The sequence below is a fragment of the Bubalus kerabau genome, chromosome 1 (assembly GCF_029407905.1).
Source record: "Bubalus kerabau isolate K-KA32 ecotype Philippines breed swamp buffalo chromosome 1, PCC_UOA_SB_1v2, whole genome shotgun sequence".
Classification (NCBI taxonomy): Eukaryota; Metazoa; Chordata; class Mammalia; order Artiodactyla; family Bovidae; genus Bubalus; species Bubalus kerabau.
The window spans coordinates 151,459,598-151,471,758 of NC_073624.1; the positions used below are offsets into that span (position 1 = coordinate 151,459,598).

The window sequence follows — 12,161 nt, forward strand, 5'->3', positions numbered from 1 at the left end:
TTCTCTGCCTTTGATTTTTAAGTACAAAAAGATTGAGCCATGGCTTCTAGCTTCCTCTGTCAAAGTCTGTCCTTTGTGGGTTACAAGAGGAACAGATGGGGCAGGGAGAGACCCCTCGGCGCACCACTTCACAGATGGGCCTTCCTAGAGGGGACCAGAGCTCTCAGGAAGGATGCTGGGATGGGGGAACATGACAGAATCACTGTCACTTCTGGGCTTGAGGTTGTTTAGCTGAAGGTGATCCCTTGGGCGACACTGTTTTGCCATTGAGTCAGCACTGCTGGGCCCTGCTGAATTCTGCAGGGGAGGAAGGGCCTCATCAGATAAAATAAGAGCCAAACCAGCAGAGAAAGTTTTTTGTCAACAACACCATGTCGACTCCAGGTGTTCACTCCACCTGTTCTATACCATGTGTCCCCAGCGGGTACTGCCCCCTTTCTCAGCGATGCAGTCTCCTTTGGCTCATAACTAAGAGTATCAGTCAGGGGCTTGGAATCAAGGAAATGAGCCTAGATCTAGAGTCATGGCTCCAGCCTGCCGACTGGCTATGTGACCTTAGGCAAGTCCCTGCATCTATCCAAGCCTGTTTTCTCACCTGTAAAATGACACTGATGAGGCCTGTCCTGTCTACACTACGCAAATAAAAGTTGTTTTTATTGACAGAGTTACAAAAATGCTCAAGATATAAGAGTGTTTTTAAAACCATAAGGAGTTCCAGAAAGGTCAAAGATCTTTGTGAGGAGGTGGCAGAGCTGCCAGGTGGAACTGGCAGCTGCCATCACCAGCAAGCCAAGGAGTTCCAGACAAAGACCCAGGATGCAGACCCTGGGTGGTTGCCTTTTTGCACAGACCTGAGTTTTTCAAGCCTTTGGCTACTAAGGCCACTAGAGAGAAAAGCCGCAATTCTGAGTGAAGTTAAGAAACTTGACAGGAGCCAGGAAGGGGTTACAAGCCTGCGAAAAGAAAGTTCTTGAAGACTGAATAAGGCCTAATTGCTAGGAGAACTCATGAGGCTCCCTGCTCTCCAGCTTGGTTCCTTATCCATAAAGTGGGGAGGGGGTTCCTAAAAGAGGCACTTTCCCAGGGGCTGCAGGCCCTAACATTCAAAGATTTTAAGATTCACTCACTCCACTGACAGAAGAATCCTGAGAGTGGAGGACTGACTTCTCTTCTCTCTCTGCTGAGTATTAATCCAGCAGTGCTCACCTCACCTCAGCCCCTTAGGGTACCCAGAAGGTGGCCAGCCCTCCTGGTCCCTCTTTTCTTGTGTGTGTGTGTGTGTGTGTGTGTGTGTGTGTGTGTAGCAGCGGGGGTAGAGGGGGTGAGCTCATTTTACTTCCCAGGCAGGCAGCAAGCCCAGATTCAGGCTGTCCCCAGGGTAGCAGCTTCTGATCACCCTTGTCATCCCCCACCCCCACTCCACCCCCCAGCTTGAGGGAACAAAGCCCAACCTGACCCCGCCTCCCCCCTTTGATATATGGCAATTGGAAACCCTCAAAAAGCAAGCACACTGAAAGGGCTGAACTGGGACGTCTGTTTCTACCTTCTCTGGCAGGCCTCCTCCAGATGGTCCACCACCCTACAGGTCAGGCCTGGGAGTTTTAGAAAAGGAGCTCCATAGAATTTAAATCTTTTTTTTTCTTTGTTATGATCTTTGTGGTGCTTGAATAGGCCTTTGAGACTCTCTAGTTCTGGGTTTTCAAAACTGGGGTATGAAAATCCCCAGCAGTATATGAAGCCACAGGATAAACGCAGTGAATCTTTTGTTAAAAAGGGTTTTTGTGGGGGCAGGGAAGATTAAGAAATTTAACTATTAAGTCATTTTAAAGTTTGCTACTAAAATTAACACAAATTCCCCCACACAGATAAAATATAAAATAGAATGCAAGATTATATTATTTGTAATAAAAGTAATAAAATAAAATGATACTTTGTAATGAAAATACTGAGTTTCAAAGACATTATGCTTCCTAGGGGCTGCTTCAGGCCACAGCCCAGTACCCTATTCATCCTTAGCAGCCAAATGGCCTGAACTGGGGTCAGCTGACTCTTATCCCCTCATAGGACCTGGGCTTGCCTCAGAAAGCAGTTTGGGGTACTAACTGGAGAGGGGTGTTGCCTCACCCTCCCTCCACTTCACTATTTTCTTTTCTCATAAGAGTTCAGATGCTAGGATGGGAGAGGGATTCTGGGAAGCTGGCCAAAAGCTGACCCCGCAGATGGGATTCCTTCCTGAGAAGCAGTGCAGTGTGTCAGTGAGAAAAGAGACAGTGCCTGGAGTCTGGGTCCCATGGGCAATTCTGGCTGCATGGGAGACGAGGAGGGGAGCAGTGAGGTCTGGTAGGCCGTCAGGACTTTCATCAGTGCAAGGGGTAACCTGGATTCTTGCAGGAGCCTCAGGCTATCCTCCGCCTTTGTCATGGTGGTTTAACAAGCCAGCCTTTTGTGGGGTTCCCTCTGCCCTTTGTCCTGTCCCCAGAGGAAATGGCTTCTTGTGAAACCTGGGAGCCCAGCAGAACTGGCTGGCTGTGAGCTCACCATTGCCACAAGTAGGCCTACTCTCCATAGCTGTGCCATTTCACCAACCCCGAACCCACCCCCCACCCACAGAGAGGCTGGGGAGCCAACCCAGTGTTCCTTCCAGGGCCTACCCTTCTTCCTGAGAAGTCAGTCCTCAGTTCGCAGACATCCCAACTAAACAAAAGCATCACGACCTCCCGAGGAGCTTTTGTACAAAAGGGTCCCATTCAGACCTACCAAATCAGAATGGGGGCTGGGGAGGTGGGAATCTATGATTTACAAGCTCCACAGAAGATTCTAATTATCAATCAGGCTTGAAAGCCACAAGTTGATGGAAAGATTACAGGACACTCACTCTTGGCCTCAATTTGCTCCTCTGTAGAATGGTATTATGTTCATTCCTCTGGGTGTAAGTAGATAATACAATTCAAAAGCTTCTTTGAAAGGCTGCATAATACAATGTATTGTCAGTATTTCCATTTCAAAAAGTAGCTTTATTTGCAAAAAGATTCCTCACTGAATTTTTAATTACCCCTCCAACAGCACAGTTAAAATCCTACGTAGTCCTCAGCTGTCAACAGCTTTTCACAGCCCTCCTGGTAAACCAGGTGCACTTATAATCTTGCTATTTTGACCAAGTTGTTTGTTTTTCAAGTAAAAAAGCCACAGAAGTCCTGGGAACACTTCTGCTGGCTTCATTGTCCCCACCTCCCACCACCGCTCTACCCTCTCCCTACCACCCACGCTCCTCCAGCCTCCTCCACTCCCCTCAATGACATGCTTCCAAAAGGCTCTGGAGGCGCCCCAAGCAGAGCCACACAGGCATGCCAGCTGGCCTTCAGGGGTTCTCATCCTGAATTCTGGGGTTCCAAGAACCACACTCCCACCCCAAGATCTGGTTAAACTCCCCAAACCCGACTGGAGCAACTTGCCAGACTGAGGCCCTGGGAACCTGTGCGCAGGACAGAAACCACCAGAACAGGGAGGGGCAGGTGGCCAAGGAGTGAGTGCTCATTGACTTTAAATTGCAGGCTGCTGTGGGCCCTACAGGAAGACAGCAGAGCCTGGGAAGATGCGGAGTGAGTGTCTGCATGGGCAGGGCCCTGGCCACAGAGACTGGGACTTGGGACCTGGTTACCAACTCCAGAGGCCTGAGTCACAGGGGACGTGACACTTAGCCCACTGCTGCTGGGAGTTCAGCCATCTCCCTTTCAGGGTCGCTTGGCACAGATTCCATGTTGCACACTGTGCCTATGTTAGGCATGCTTTCCCCAGAAGACACATGTAAATGCACAGACTTGAATGGTTAACAATGCCCTCTGGAGTTGTGCAAAGGGACATCCGTACTCCCACCAACACAGGAATATAAACTTCAAAAGTAGAAGAGAGTGACTGCTTGGTGAGCTCAGGGTCTCCTTTGGGATGATCAAGATATTGTAGAATGGACGGAGGTGGTGAGGGCACAGCATGTGGACACATTAAATGCCAGTGACTTGTGCACTTTAAAAAGTTTCATTTTATATGTGAATTTCATCTCAATAAAAAAAAATTTTTTTTAAGTTTTTTTAAGGTACTCGAAAGGAAAGTACAAATTGCTTTAAAAGATTTCCTACAAGTCAGCCCTCTCTGACAATGTGTGCATTTCCCACAATGCACCTCTCTCCCCAGCTTCCTGGGGTTGCCGACTGTACTCCAACTGAAAGAATTAGGTTACCTTGGAAGCCCCGCTGCTAGACCTGAGCAAAGGAAGAAGGGAAATATTCAGATACATCCAACACTTTTGGCAGCACTTGTCAGAAATGGGATAGAAAGGTAGCAAGCAGTTCTTCTGAAGGCCTACCCCAAAGTCCACCAGATCATGAAAACCCAGATGTAGGCCTGCGGTTCTCAGAGAATCCACGTTCTTGCTTTATCCATTAATTCATTTGTTCATCCAAGGAGTATTCACTGAGCCTCTACTATGTGCTTTACACTGAAAGTTGAGTAGAACAGGGATTTCCCTGGTGGTCCAAGTGGCTAAGGCTCTGCTCTCCCATACAGGGGGGTACAGGTTAGATCCCTGTTCAGGAAACTAAGATTTTGTGTGGCAAAAAAAAAGAAAAAGAGAGAGAGGGAAGAACACCACCTTTAAGAAGCTCATAGTCCAGTGAGAAAACTAAAGTGGAAACAGTTATTAACAGAGATGTGCATGAGGTGCAAGGATGACCTGAGGAGGGGCACCTAAGGGATGGTGAATTGGATTCACCAGCTGGGGAGGTCTTCCTGGAGGACGGGATGCCAGAGCTGGTCTCAAAATCTGCTGGTGGAAACATGTCCAGGCAAGCCTGACCAGCAGCCAGCCTAGGCCTGAGACGGAGAGAAGCACACCAAATGCGGGGTTCATAGAATCTTTAAAGGCTCTGAAGAGGCCTGGCTCAGAGACTAGGAGATGTAATGTAGCTGTCTCCTTCCTTCAAGTACCACCTTTTGGGGTCCCCCTTCATCCCATCTGTTTCAGTATGTGAGATGGTAACAATGTCTTTCCAGCCACTGCCTTGGGGAAGGGATCCTGCCCTTCACCTCACAGGACCCTTCACCTCACAGGATAAACCAAGACCCTTCAACCAGGCCCCTCTGAGGGGTTGTTAAGAAACTCCCCTTTAGATCCAAAGGTTCTGCTAACAGACAACAGTATGGGCGAAGAATGTCAGTGGAGAAGCCATTTTGCCCTCCACCCTCATCCCCCCTGCAGCTAGGCCTCCTCCTGGGTGGTCTTTTACCCTATAGCCTACTGTCTCCTACTACGGGAAAAACCTTCAAGGTTAAGACTGCCTGTCCTTTTCTCATCACTTTTTGAAAACAATGAGACAACATTAATGGAGTTTTTTTTTTTAAAGAAACAAAATTATCCAGTGCTCATTTAACATAACCCTTTCCAATTATAAAAAGCTGTGTGTATGTGTGTGTGGTTTTTTTTAAGCTGTTTTATTAACAGAATGAGACAGTGAATGAAAAAAGGTGTTTGGCACACAGGATATGGCTCCACAACACACTACTTCCATGATGGCCATTTATTGAATGAATGAATGATTCCTAGTAAACTGACCTTTCTAGAATAACTCTGGATTCTTTTGCTTACAAAACCTCTATTTTTCGTAGATTAGTGTTCCACATTTTTCAGAATGTTTTTTCATGCAGGGAATTGGGGAGAGAGAAGAAAACCACTCTGTCTCTTGCTGTCTCCCCAGTCCAGTCAGCCTGGGAGGAGAGAACGGTCTTGATAGACTAATTCCCTGATCTTTACTCTGAGTGACAGAGAGACACACCCATACAGGTCACCCCAACTCTTTTCTTCTCACCTCAGTAAAGGGTAATTTCGAGAGGATGTCATCTCCCCTCAGTCCCCCAAGCACTTCACCCAACTGTCACGACCTGGTGTCTTTAAGGCTCCCAGCAAGCTACTGGAGCTTGGAGAACAGGAAGAAAGGGCCAGTGTGGAGGCCTCGAAAGCCCTGGCAGCCAAAAGACTATTCTATTTTGCAGCAGTCTTTAAGGTGTCTCCTAATCTGAGTCAACTGATTTATTTTTTATCCATGAATTTGTCTCCAGAGATGGTTCTCTCATCTGCTGGAAGCGGATGGGGTGCAGGGTTTGAATTCTGATCGTTTACAGTTTTAAGTCTTGGTTTACCCAGAAGACCCACGGGTCAGTCTTTTTTTTTTAAATGGGAGCGGAGTGTGTGGATGACAGCGGCCTGATTACTCCAGTGGCAAGTGTCTTTGGTCCCACAAGTCTGCCCGGAAGCGAGGCCCGCCAGCCTGATCTGGTTAGGCTCTGGCCCGCCCCGGCACGGGAGCGTCTGATGTAAGTTTGGTTTTCTCTTCCATCAGGATTCTGTGTCCCAGATTGATAAATCTCCTAAGTAAATAAAGGTCGAATCTGTCCGAACCTCTTCTCACCGTCAGCAATCTCTGTTAGTTTTCTATATTACCGCCGTCGGGTCACATTTTCTGTGGCACCGCCTGAATGACGAAACAGGGGATGGCGATTGCTCTCCGGGGCTTTTTCTGGAGATCTAGGTCCTCGATCCTGATGCAACTCTCCGGGTCTTTTACACAAAGCGTTTGGTGGAGAGGGGCGCTAGGACCCAGCAGACGCCTTGGGTTCTCTCGCCGCAGCGGACTGGAGAGACAGCCGCACCGCAGTCGGTCCATCGGGCATGATAATGAGAGTCAGTTCCCAGCTGAGAACCAAACGCTAGGAACCCGGGCCCATCAATACTGCTTTAACCACATTTCCCAAACCCTCTTCTTGTAGGCAGCTGGAAGGAGCGGACACTGTTTGGGGACCAGGCTCACATTCCGGGCACGGACCCTGGCCCCCGCATTAATCCATCCCCTGGGGCTGGAGAGTAACAGGCGGGCGGGCAGGTGGGGCGGCCGGGAAGAGGGAGAACGGTGCCCGGAGCAGCCCAGTCTTTGCACCCCACCCCCAGTCCTTTCGTAAGGCAAGGTTAGCGTGGGATACGTGTGCGAGAGCCGGCTGGATTAACGTCTCCTCCCGCGCCGCCGTCCCACGAGTATCCAGCCGGGCACCCAATTGTGCCTGTAGCTCGCAGGCTTTCAGACGCTGGGTGCAACCGTTTTCCCTGCCTGTTGCCCCCTCAAGTTCCCCTGCCTCTTCCCCCCGCGGCTGCGGCCTACCCCCTCCATCAGAAATACGACCGTATAATAAACAAGTCTTTCCTTGATCCTCCCCTGCCGCGAGCGCCCTCGGGGACCTTGGCAGCTGCAGCCGCCACAGATCCCTTCCAGAAAGGGGGCGTGGCCGCGGCTCGGGGGTTCGTCCCCGAGCGTTCTGGGGCTCAACGGGGGCGGGGCCAGGCGGCTGTCACTGGGCAGGAGAGAACGTTGCGAACGTGCGCCTGAAGCCCATTGGTCGACGTGGGCCACACTCCCGGGTCTGGATTGGGCCGCCTCGCGGAAGGGGTGTGGCCTCTCTGCACTAGCCCTTATAGGTCTCTCGGCGCTGGTGCTAGGGACCGCGGCAGGCCTAGGGGGAGGTGCGGGTGGGGAGAAGGGACAGGTCTGGGCAGAGCTCGGGGCTTGGCACCAGTTCGCGCACTCATTCAAGCGGCAGTACGCACTTGTCCCAGCAGTTCTCGCTGACTGCAGTAACTGGTGAGTGTCCCTTCTGTGTACGCTGATCACTGAGCCGAGAGGCCTCGGCCGTGGGGGTCTTAGCGCTCTGTCTGATCCAGCCCCCAGACTGACGCCCCATCTGAACCGCTTTTCTCTTACAGCGTCTTCTGAGCTCCAGTACCGAGCTCATCGGCAGACGCCCTGGCGTCCATCCTCACCATGCCTAGCCTTTGGGATCGCTTCTCGTCGTCCTCTTCGTCCTCGTCCTTGTCCCGAACTCCCACCCCAAATCAGCCGCCGCGCTCAGCGTGGGGGTCGGCGGCCCGAGAAGAAGGACTCGGCCGCTGCGGGAGCCTGGAGAGCTCGGACTGCGAGTCCCTGGACAGCAGCAACAGTGGCTTTGGGCCAGAGGAAGGTAAGCGGTAGGCAGGAGCCGGACACGAGTAGAAGGGCCGGGGAGGTGAGGAAACACCGCGCTAGGAGTCAAAGCCCACCTAGACTTCCTATCCCATCAGAATACGGATTGCGGAAGGGGACAAGCAGAGGAGAGGAATTGAGGTATAGGGTTCTATCATGGGGCATAAACTGAGGCACGGAGTGGGAAGAAGTGCTGGTTTCTTAGCGAAACAGCACTTCCCCCGTTTGGAGCTTCTCTTACCTAATCCTCCCCTATTGCTTTCCCTTGCAGACTCTGCATACCTGGATGGGGTGTCCCTGCCCGACTTCGAGCTGCTCAGCGATCCCGAGGATGAGCACCTGTGTGCCAGCCTGATGCAGCTGCTGCAAGAGAGCCTGGCCCAGGCCCGACTGGGCTCGCGGCGCCCCGCGCGCCTGCTGATGCCGGGTCAGCTGGTGAGCCAGGTGGGCAAAGAACTACTGCGCCTGGCCTACAGCGAGCCGTGCGGCCTGCGAGGGGCGCTGCTGGACGTCTGCGTAGAGCAGGGCAAGAGCTGCCACAGCGTGGGGCAACTGGCCCTCGACCCCAGCCTGGTGCCCACCTTCCAGCTGACCCTCGTGCTGCGCCTGGACTCACGCCTCTGGCCCAAGATCCAGGGGTTGTTTAGCTCTGCCAACTCTCCTTTCGTCCCTGGCTTCAGCCAGTCCCTGACGCTGAGCACTGGCTTCAGAGTAATCAAGAAGAAACTGTACAGCTCGGAGCAACTTCTCATCGAGGAGTGTTGAACTTGGGCCTGGGGGGCCGTAACGCCCCCATGTCAGAGACAGTTTTGAACTTTTGGGGTTGGGGGGCAAGCAGAGGCTGAGGGACTGGTGCCTGCCCTTAGAAAACTGACAACAGCCACCTGAGGGTGGAAAAGTCAAGGTGGGGGGAACACAGGGTTTCCCTAGGAAGCTCACTGAGGTGTGAGCTGGTGGCTCCCAGTTGAAGGCACATGCTGCCCCTCAGTACTGTAGCATGAACAAAGGCTTAGGGGCCAACCAGGCTTCTGACTGGATGTGTATGTAGCATGTACCCAGTTATTTTTACTGTTACTGACAGTTAAGGCAACAGTGGCGTGACAGAACCGGGAGAGCAGCTGGGCTGCTCTGGCCTCTGCGAGGGATGTGTGTTTCACCATAGCTGGCCCTGGTGGGAGGGGGGAGGTCATCGAGGTGATTCGTGTATCTCATGGTCTGAAGGGCCCAAATGTTTGGTTCTTTGTTTTTGTTTTTTGATCATAGCTTCACTACTGACCTGTTCGAGGCAGCTATCTTACAGACGCATGAATGTAAGAGTAGAAAGGGGTGGGTGTTAGGATCACTTGGGGATCTTTGACACTTGAAGAATAAATACACCTGGGAGCTGTGTGTGGCCCATCCCTGGATGTGTACTAAAGGGTTGAGCTGTGAGGGGATGGGGCTGATTGGGGTGGGGGCTGGCACCCCTCCCCCAGAGGAGTACCATCTGGATCTTCCATCTAGAACTGTTTACATGAAGATACTCGCTGTTCATGAATACACTTGATGTTCAAGTATTAAGACCTATGCAATGTTTTTTACTTTTCTAATAAAAAAAAGTTTGTTAAAACACATGTCTCTCATTAGTGCCACGAAATAAAAGGGAGGGAGATGGGTGCTGTAGAAGGTGGGTTTCATCAGACTCGGGTGCAGCTCTGTGTTTCTCGGTTCCTCAGGAAGGTCTGATGCCCCCTGCCAGCACGGTATTGGAGGTATGCAGGCTGAGCGCCCTCTGTGTCAAGAACCCTGGCTCCCTTTGCTCTGCTGGTTGAGCTACCAAGGAAAAGCCCTGGAAGCTGAGGAGGGAGTCAGACCTCACAGAGTCAGAGTCTCACCTGACTGCCTGGGGTTAGAAGGGCCTGGCACAAAGGACTGCTGAGCCCACCGTTCTTACAGGCACTTAAAGGACTGCAAAAGACATTTTGGGTGTGTGAAAAAAGGCACAGTTCTATTTGTTCTACAGTCATGAAAATTACACACATTTTATCTCCGGACAAGAAAAGGCTAGGGAGCAGGAGCAAAAGGCATGGAGTTTGAAAAAGACTTACTTTGTTCAAGCCTCTGACTAGACAAGGAACTTAGGGCTTAGAGAGGGGCAAGACCTGCCAGGCAGGAACAAAACACACAACACACACAGGAGGCGTGGCGAGGGCTTCGGGAGCCAGGGGACTGCAGAACATTTCGTGAATGTTCTTGGTGACCTGGACTCATTACACTCTTTGGGCCCCAATTTCCTTATCAGTGAAGTTGGGGTTGGGCCAGATGAAGGCCAGGGCCCTTCCCACTCCTCCCTCCCAGCGACTCAGCCAGTCCTCCCACACCAGCCTCTGGAGGGTTGTTATCTCCTTTGTTTCTCTTCCTTGTCTGAGACAGGCCTTGTTTGCCCAACTGTGAAACAGTAGTTCTTCCACTGGATTGTAGAGTCAAATCTGTCGGGGCCTGAATTAAACACAGAGCCCCCTGCCCTGGTGGAGATTCTGATTGCATGTGTCTGGGGCAGGGCCGCAGGAATCTGCATTGTCATTCAGGATCCTGACACGGTCTTGAGCTTCGGGATGGTCTAGAAGACTCACGTCTCTAGTGGAATGAAATGACTTGTTCCCCAAGATGAATGAAGTGGTTAGAACTAGATTTGAAAATGGTGGTAAAAAGTAAGAAGGTGCCCAGAGCAGTTTTAAGAGAGCCCTTACTTCTTGGCACATCTTCCTGATAGCCACCCTGGGAGGGGTGGGTGGGGTGAGGGTTAGTAAAGTTTTACAGATTAGTAAACAGTTTTATAGATGTCTATTTGACATCCAAGTGGAGTAGGTGATTGGATATGTGCATCTGGAGCTGGGGGGAGGTACAGGCTGGAGCAGAAACGTTTACTAACAGAGGCCTAACCCCTAAATGACCATATCTTCTTCTGACCTTGGCTGTCCTTGCCCACTCTTAGCCCCTCAGGGTGGAGCTGAAAGTAAGGCAGACTTAGCACTTCGGTGGTGTCTGGGGGCACTCTTCCAGGAACTGAGATCAGGGGCAATTCTCATGGCTGTGCTTCCCTGGCCCCCAAAGAGGAAAACAATCATGTCTAGAGAGTCTTACTGGTATTTGGAGGCAAGAGAGGGATAGGGTGGTAAGCATTAACCCTCTCCTAGACCAGGAAGCAGCAAGCACCCTCAGGTCATTCCTTCTCTTAGCAGGAAGACCAGAGGAAAACTTGCGTTCCCAAGAAGGCTCAGCTAAGATGCTCTTTCCTGTGGCCAGACTCCCTTTCCTCATCCTCATGGTGCTTGAAAATCCCCCCAAATAAGATAGAAAGAGCCCCCCAGGCTGGGGCTCTTAGACCTCCTAAGAGGCCTAAGGGAGCTTAGTCCTAGGTATTGGGCTGTTGAAGAGAAGATGAAGCAGGTTTCTTTGTTGCCAAGACTGAAAGCTAATAAAGCTTATGAGACTTCCGTATAAAATCCAACTTTGAAAAATGCTTTCTGAAATCATTCTGTTTGGCCTATAAAATTTGTATTGATTTCCTTGATCTTGAGGCAGGAAGGCCATGAGTGTGGCCTGAAAGGGCAGGTACTAGTCTAGGCATGGGGACCCTGAGTGGGAGGGACCCTAAGGTCCCACTTCCCTCTGGACCTCAATTTTCAGGGTTTATAAATTTTCAGTAGTTAGCCTGACACTCAGACCTTTCTGAATTAATGAAAGACTGCAGTTTCCATCTGGAAAAAGGTATAACTGGAGTACACCACTGGCAGAGGAAGTCAGTGGCTGGGCAAGAGATGGGAGGCCTGAGCTGTGGCAGAGCAGACACCCTGTGATAGAAACCACCTTTGACTGCCTTCCCTTCTGATCTGACTTTCCTCTAATGCTCTAAAGTCATCACCTTAACAACAGTCATGTCAATATATAATCTTAATAAGTTCTTGTAAAAAACATCATATTGGGCTACTGTGCTCAGATAGCATCACTTCTAAGCTGTAGTTTTCTAAACCCAGTGCATATTAAGCACCCTATATAAGGTTCCTTTAACTCTGCCTCATGTTCCAGAAGGAATTCGAAGGCTCAGAGCGGCTCAGTGAGCAG

At 50.9% G+C, this 12,161-nt stretch overlaps 1 protein-coding gene and 1 long non-coding RNA gene across 2 annotated transcripts in view; one reads left to right on the forward strand and one right to left on the reverse strand.

Annotated features, from left to right (window-relative positions):
- LOC129619901 (uncharacterized) overlaps positions 1-2,785 on the reverse strand; it is a 28,285-nt gene extending 25,500 nt beyond the window's left edge. Inside the window, exon 1 of the long non-coding RNA XR_008698272.1 lies at positions 2,652-2,785. This is a non-coding gene — a long non-coding RNA (uncharacterized LOC129619901). The remainder of the gene's footprint in view (positions 1-2,651) is intronic.
- A 4,756-nt stretch (positions 2,786-7,541) lies between these two features.
- DDIT4 (DNA damage inducible transcript 4) lies at positions 7,542-9,666 on the forward strand. Its single transcript, XM_055535372.1, has 3 exons — positions 7,542-7,679; positions 7,802-8,055; positions 8,329-9,666. The coding sequence occupies exons 2-3, from the start codon at positions 7,860-7,862 to the stop codon at positions 8,820-8,822; spliced, it is 690 nt and encodes a 229-aa protein (XP_055391347.1). The 5' UTR covers positions 7,542-7,679; positions 7,802-7,859; the 3' UTR covers positions 8,823-9,666.
- The last annotated feature ends 2,495 nt before the right edge of the window (positions 9,667-12,161 follow it).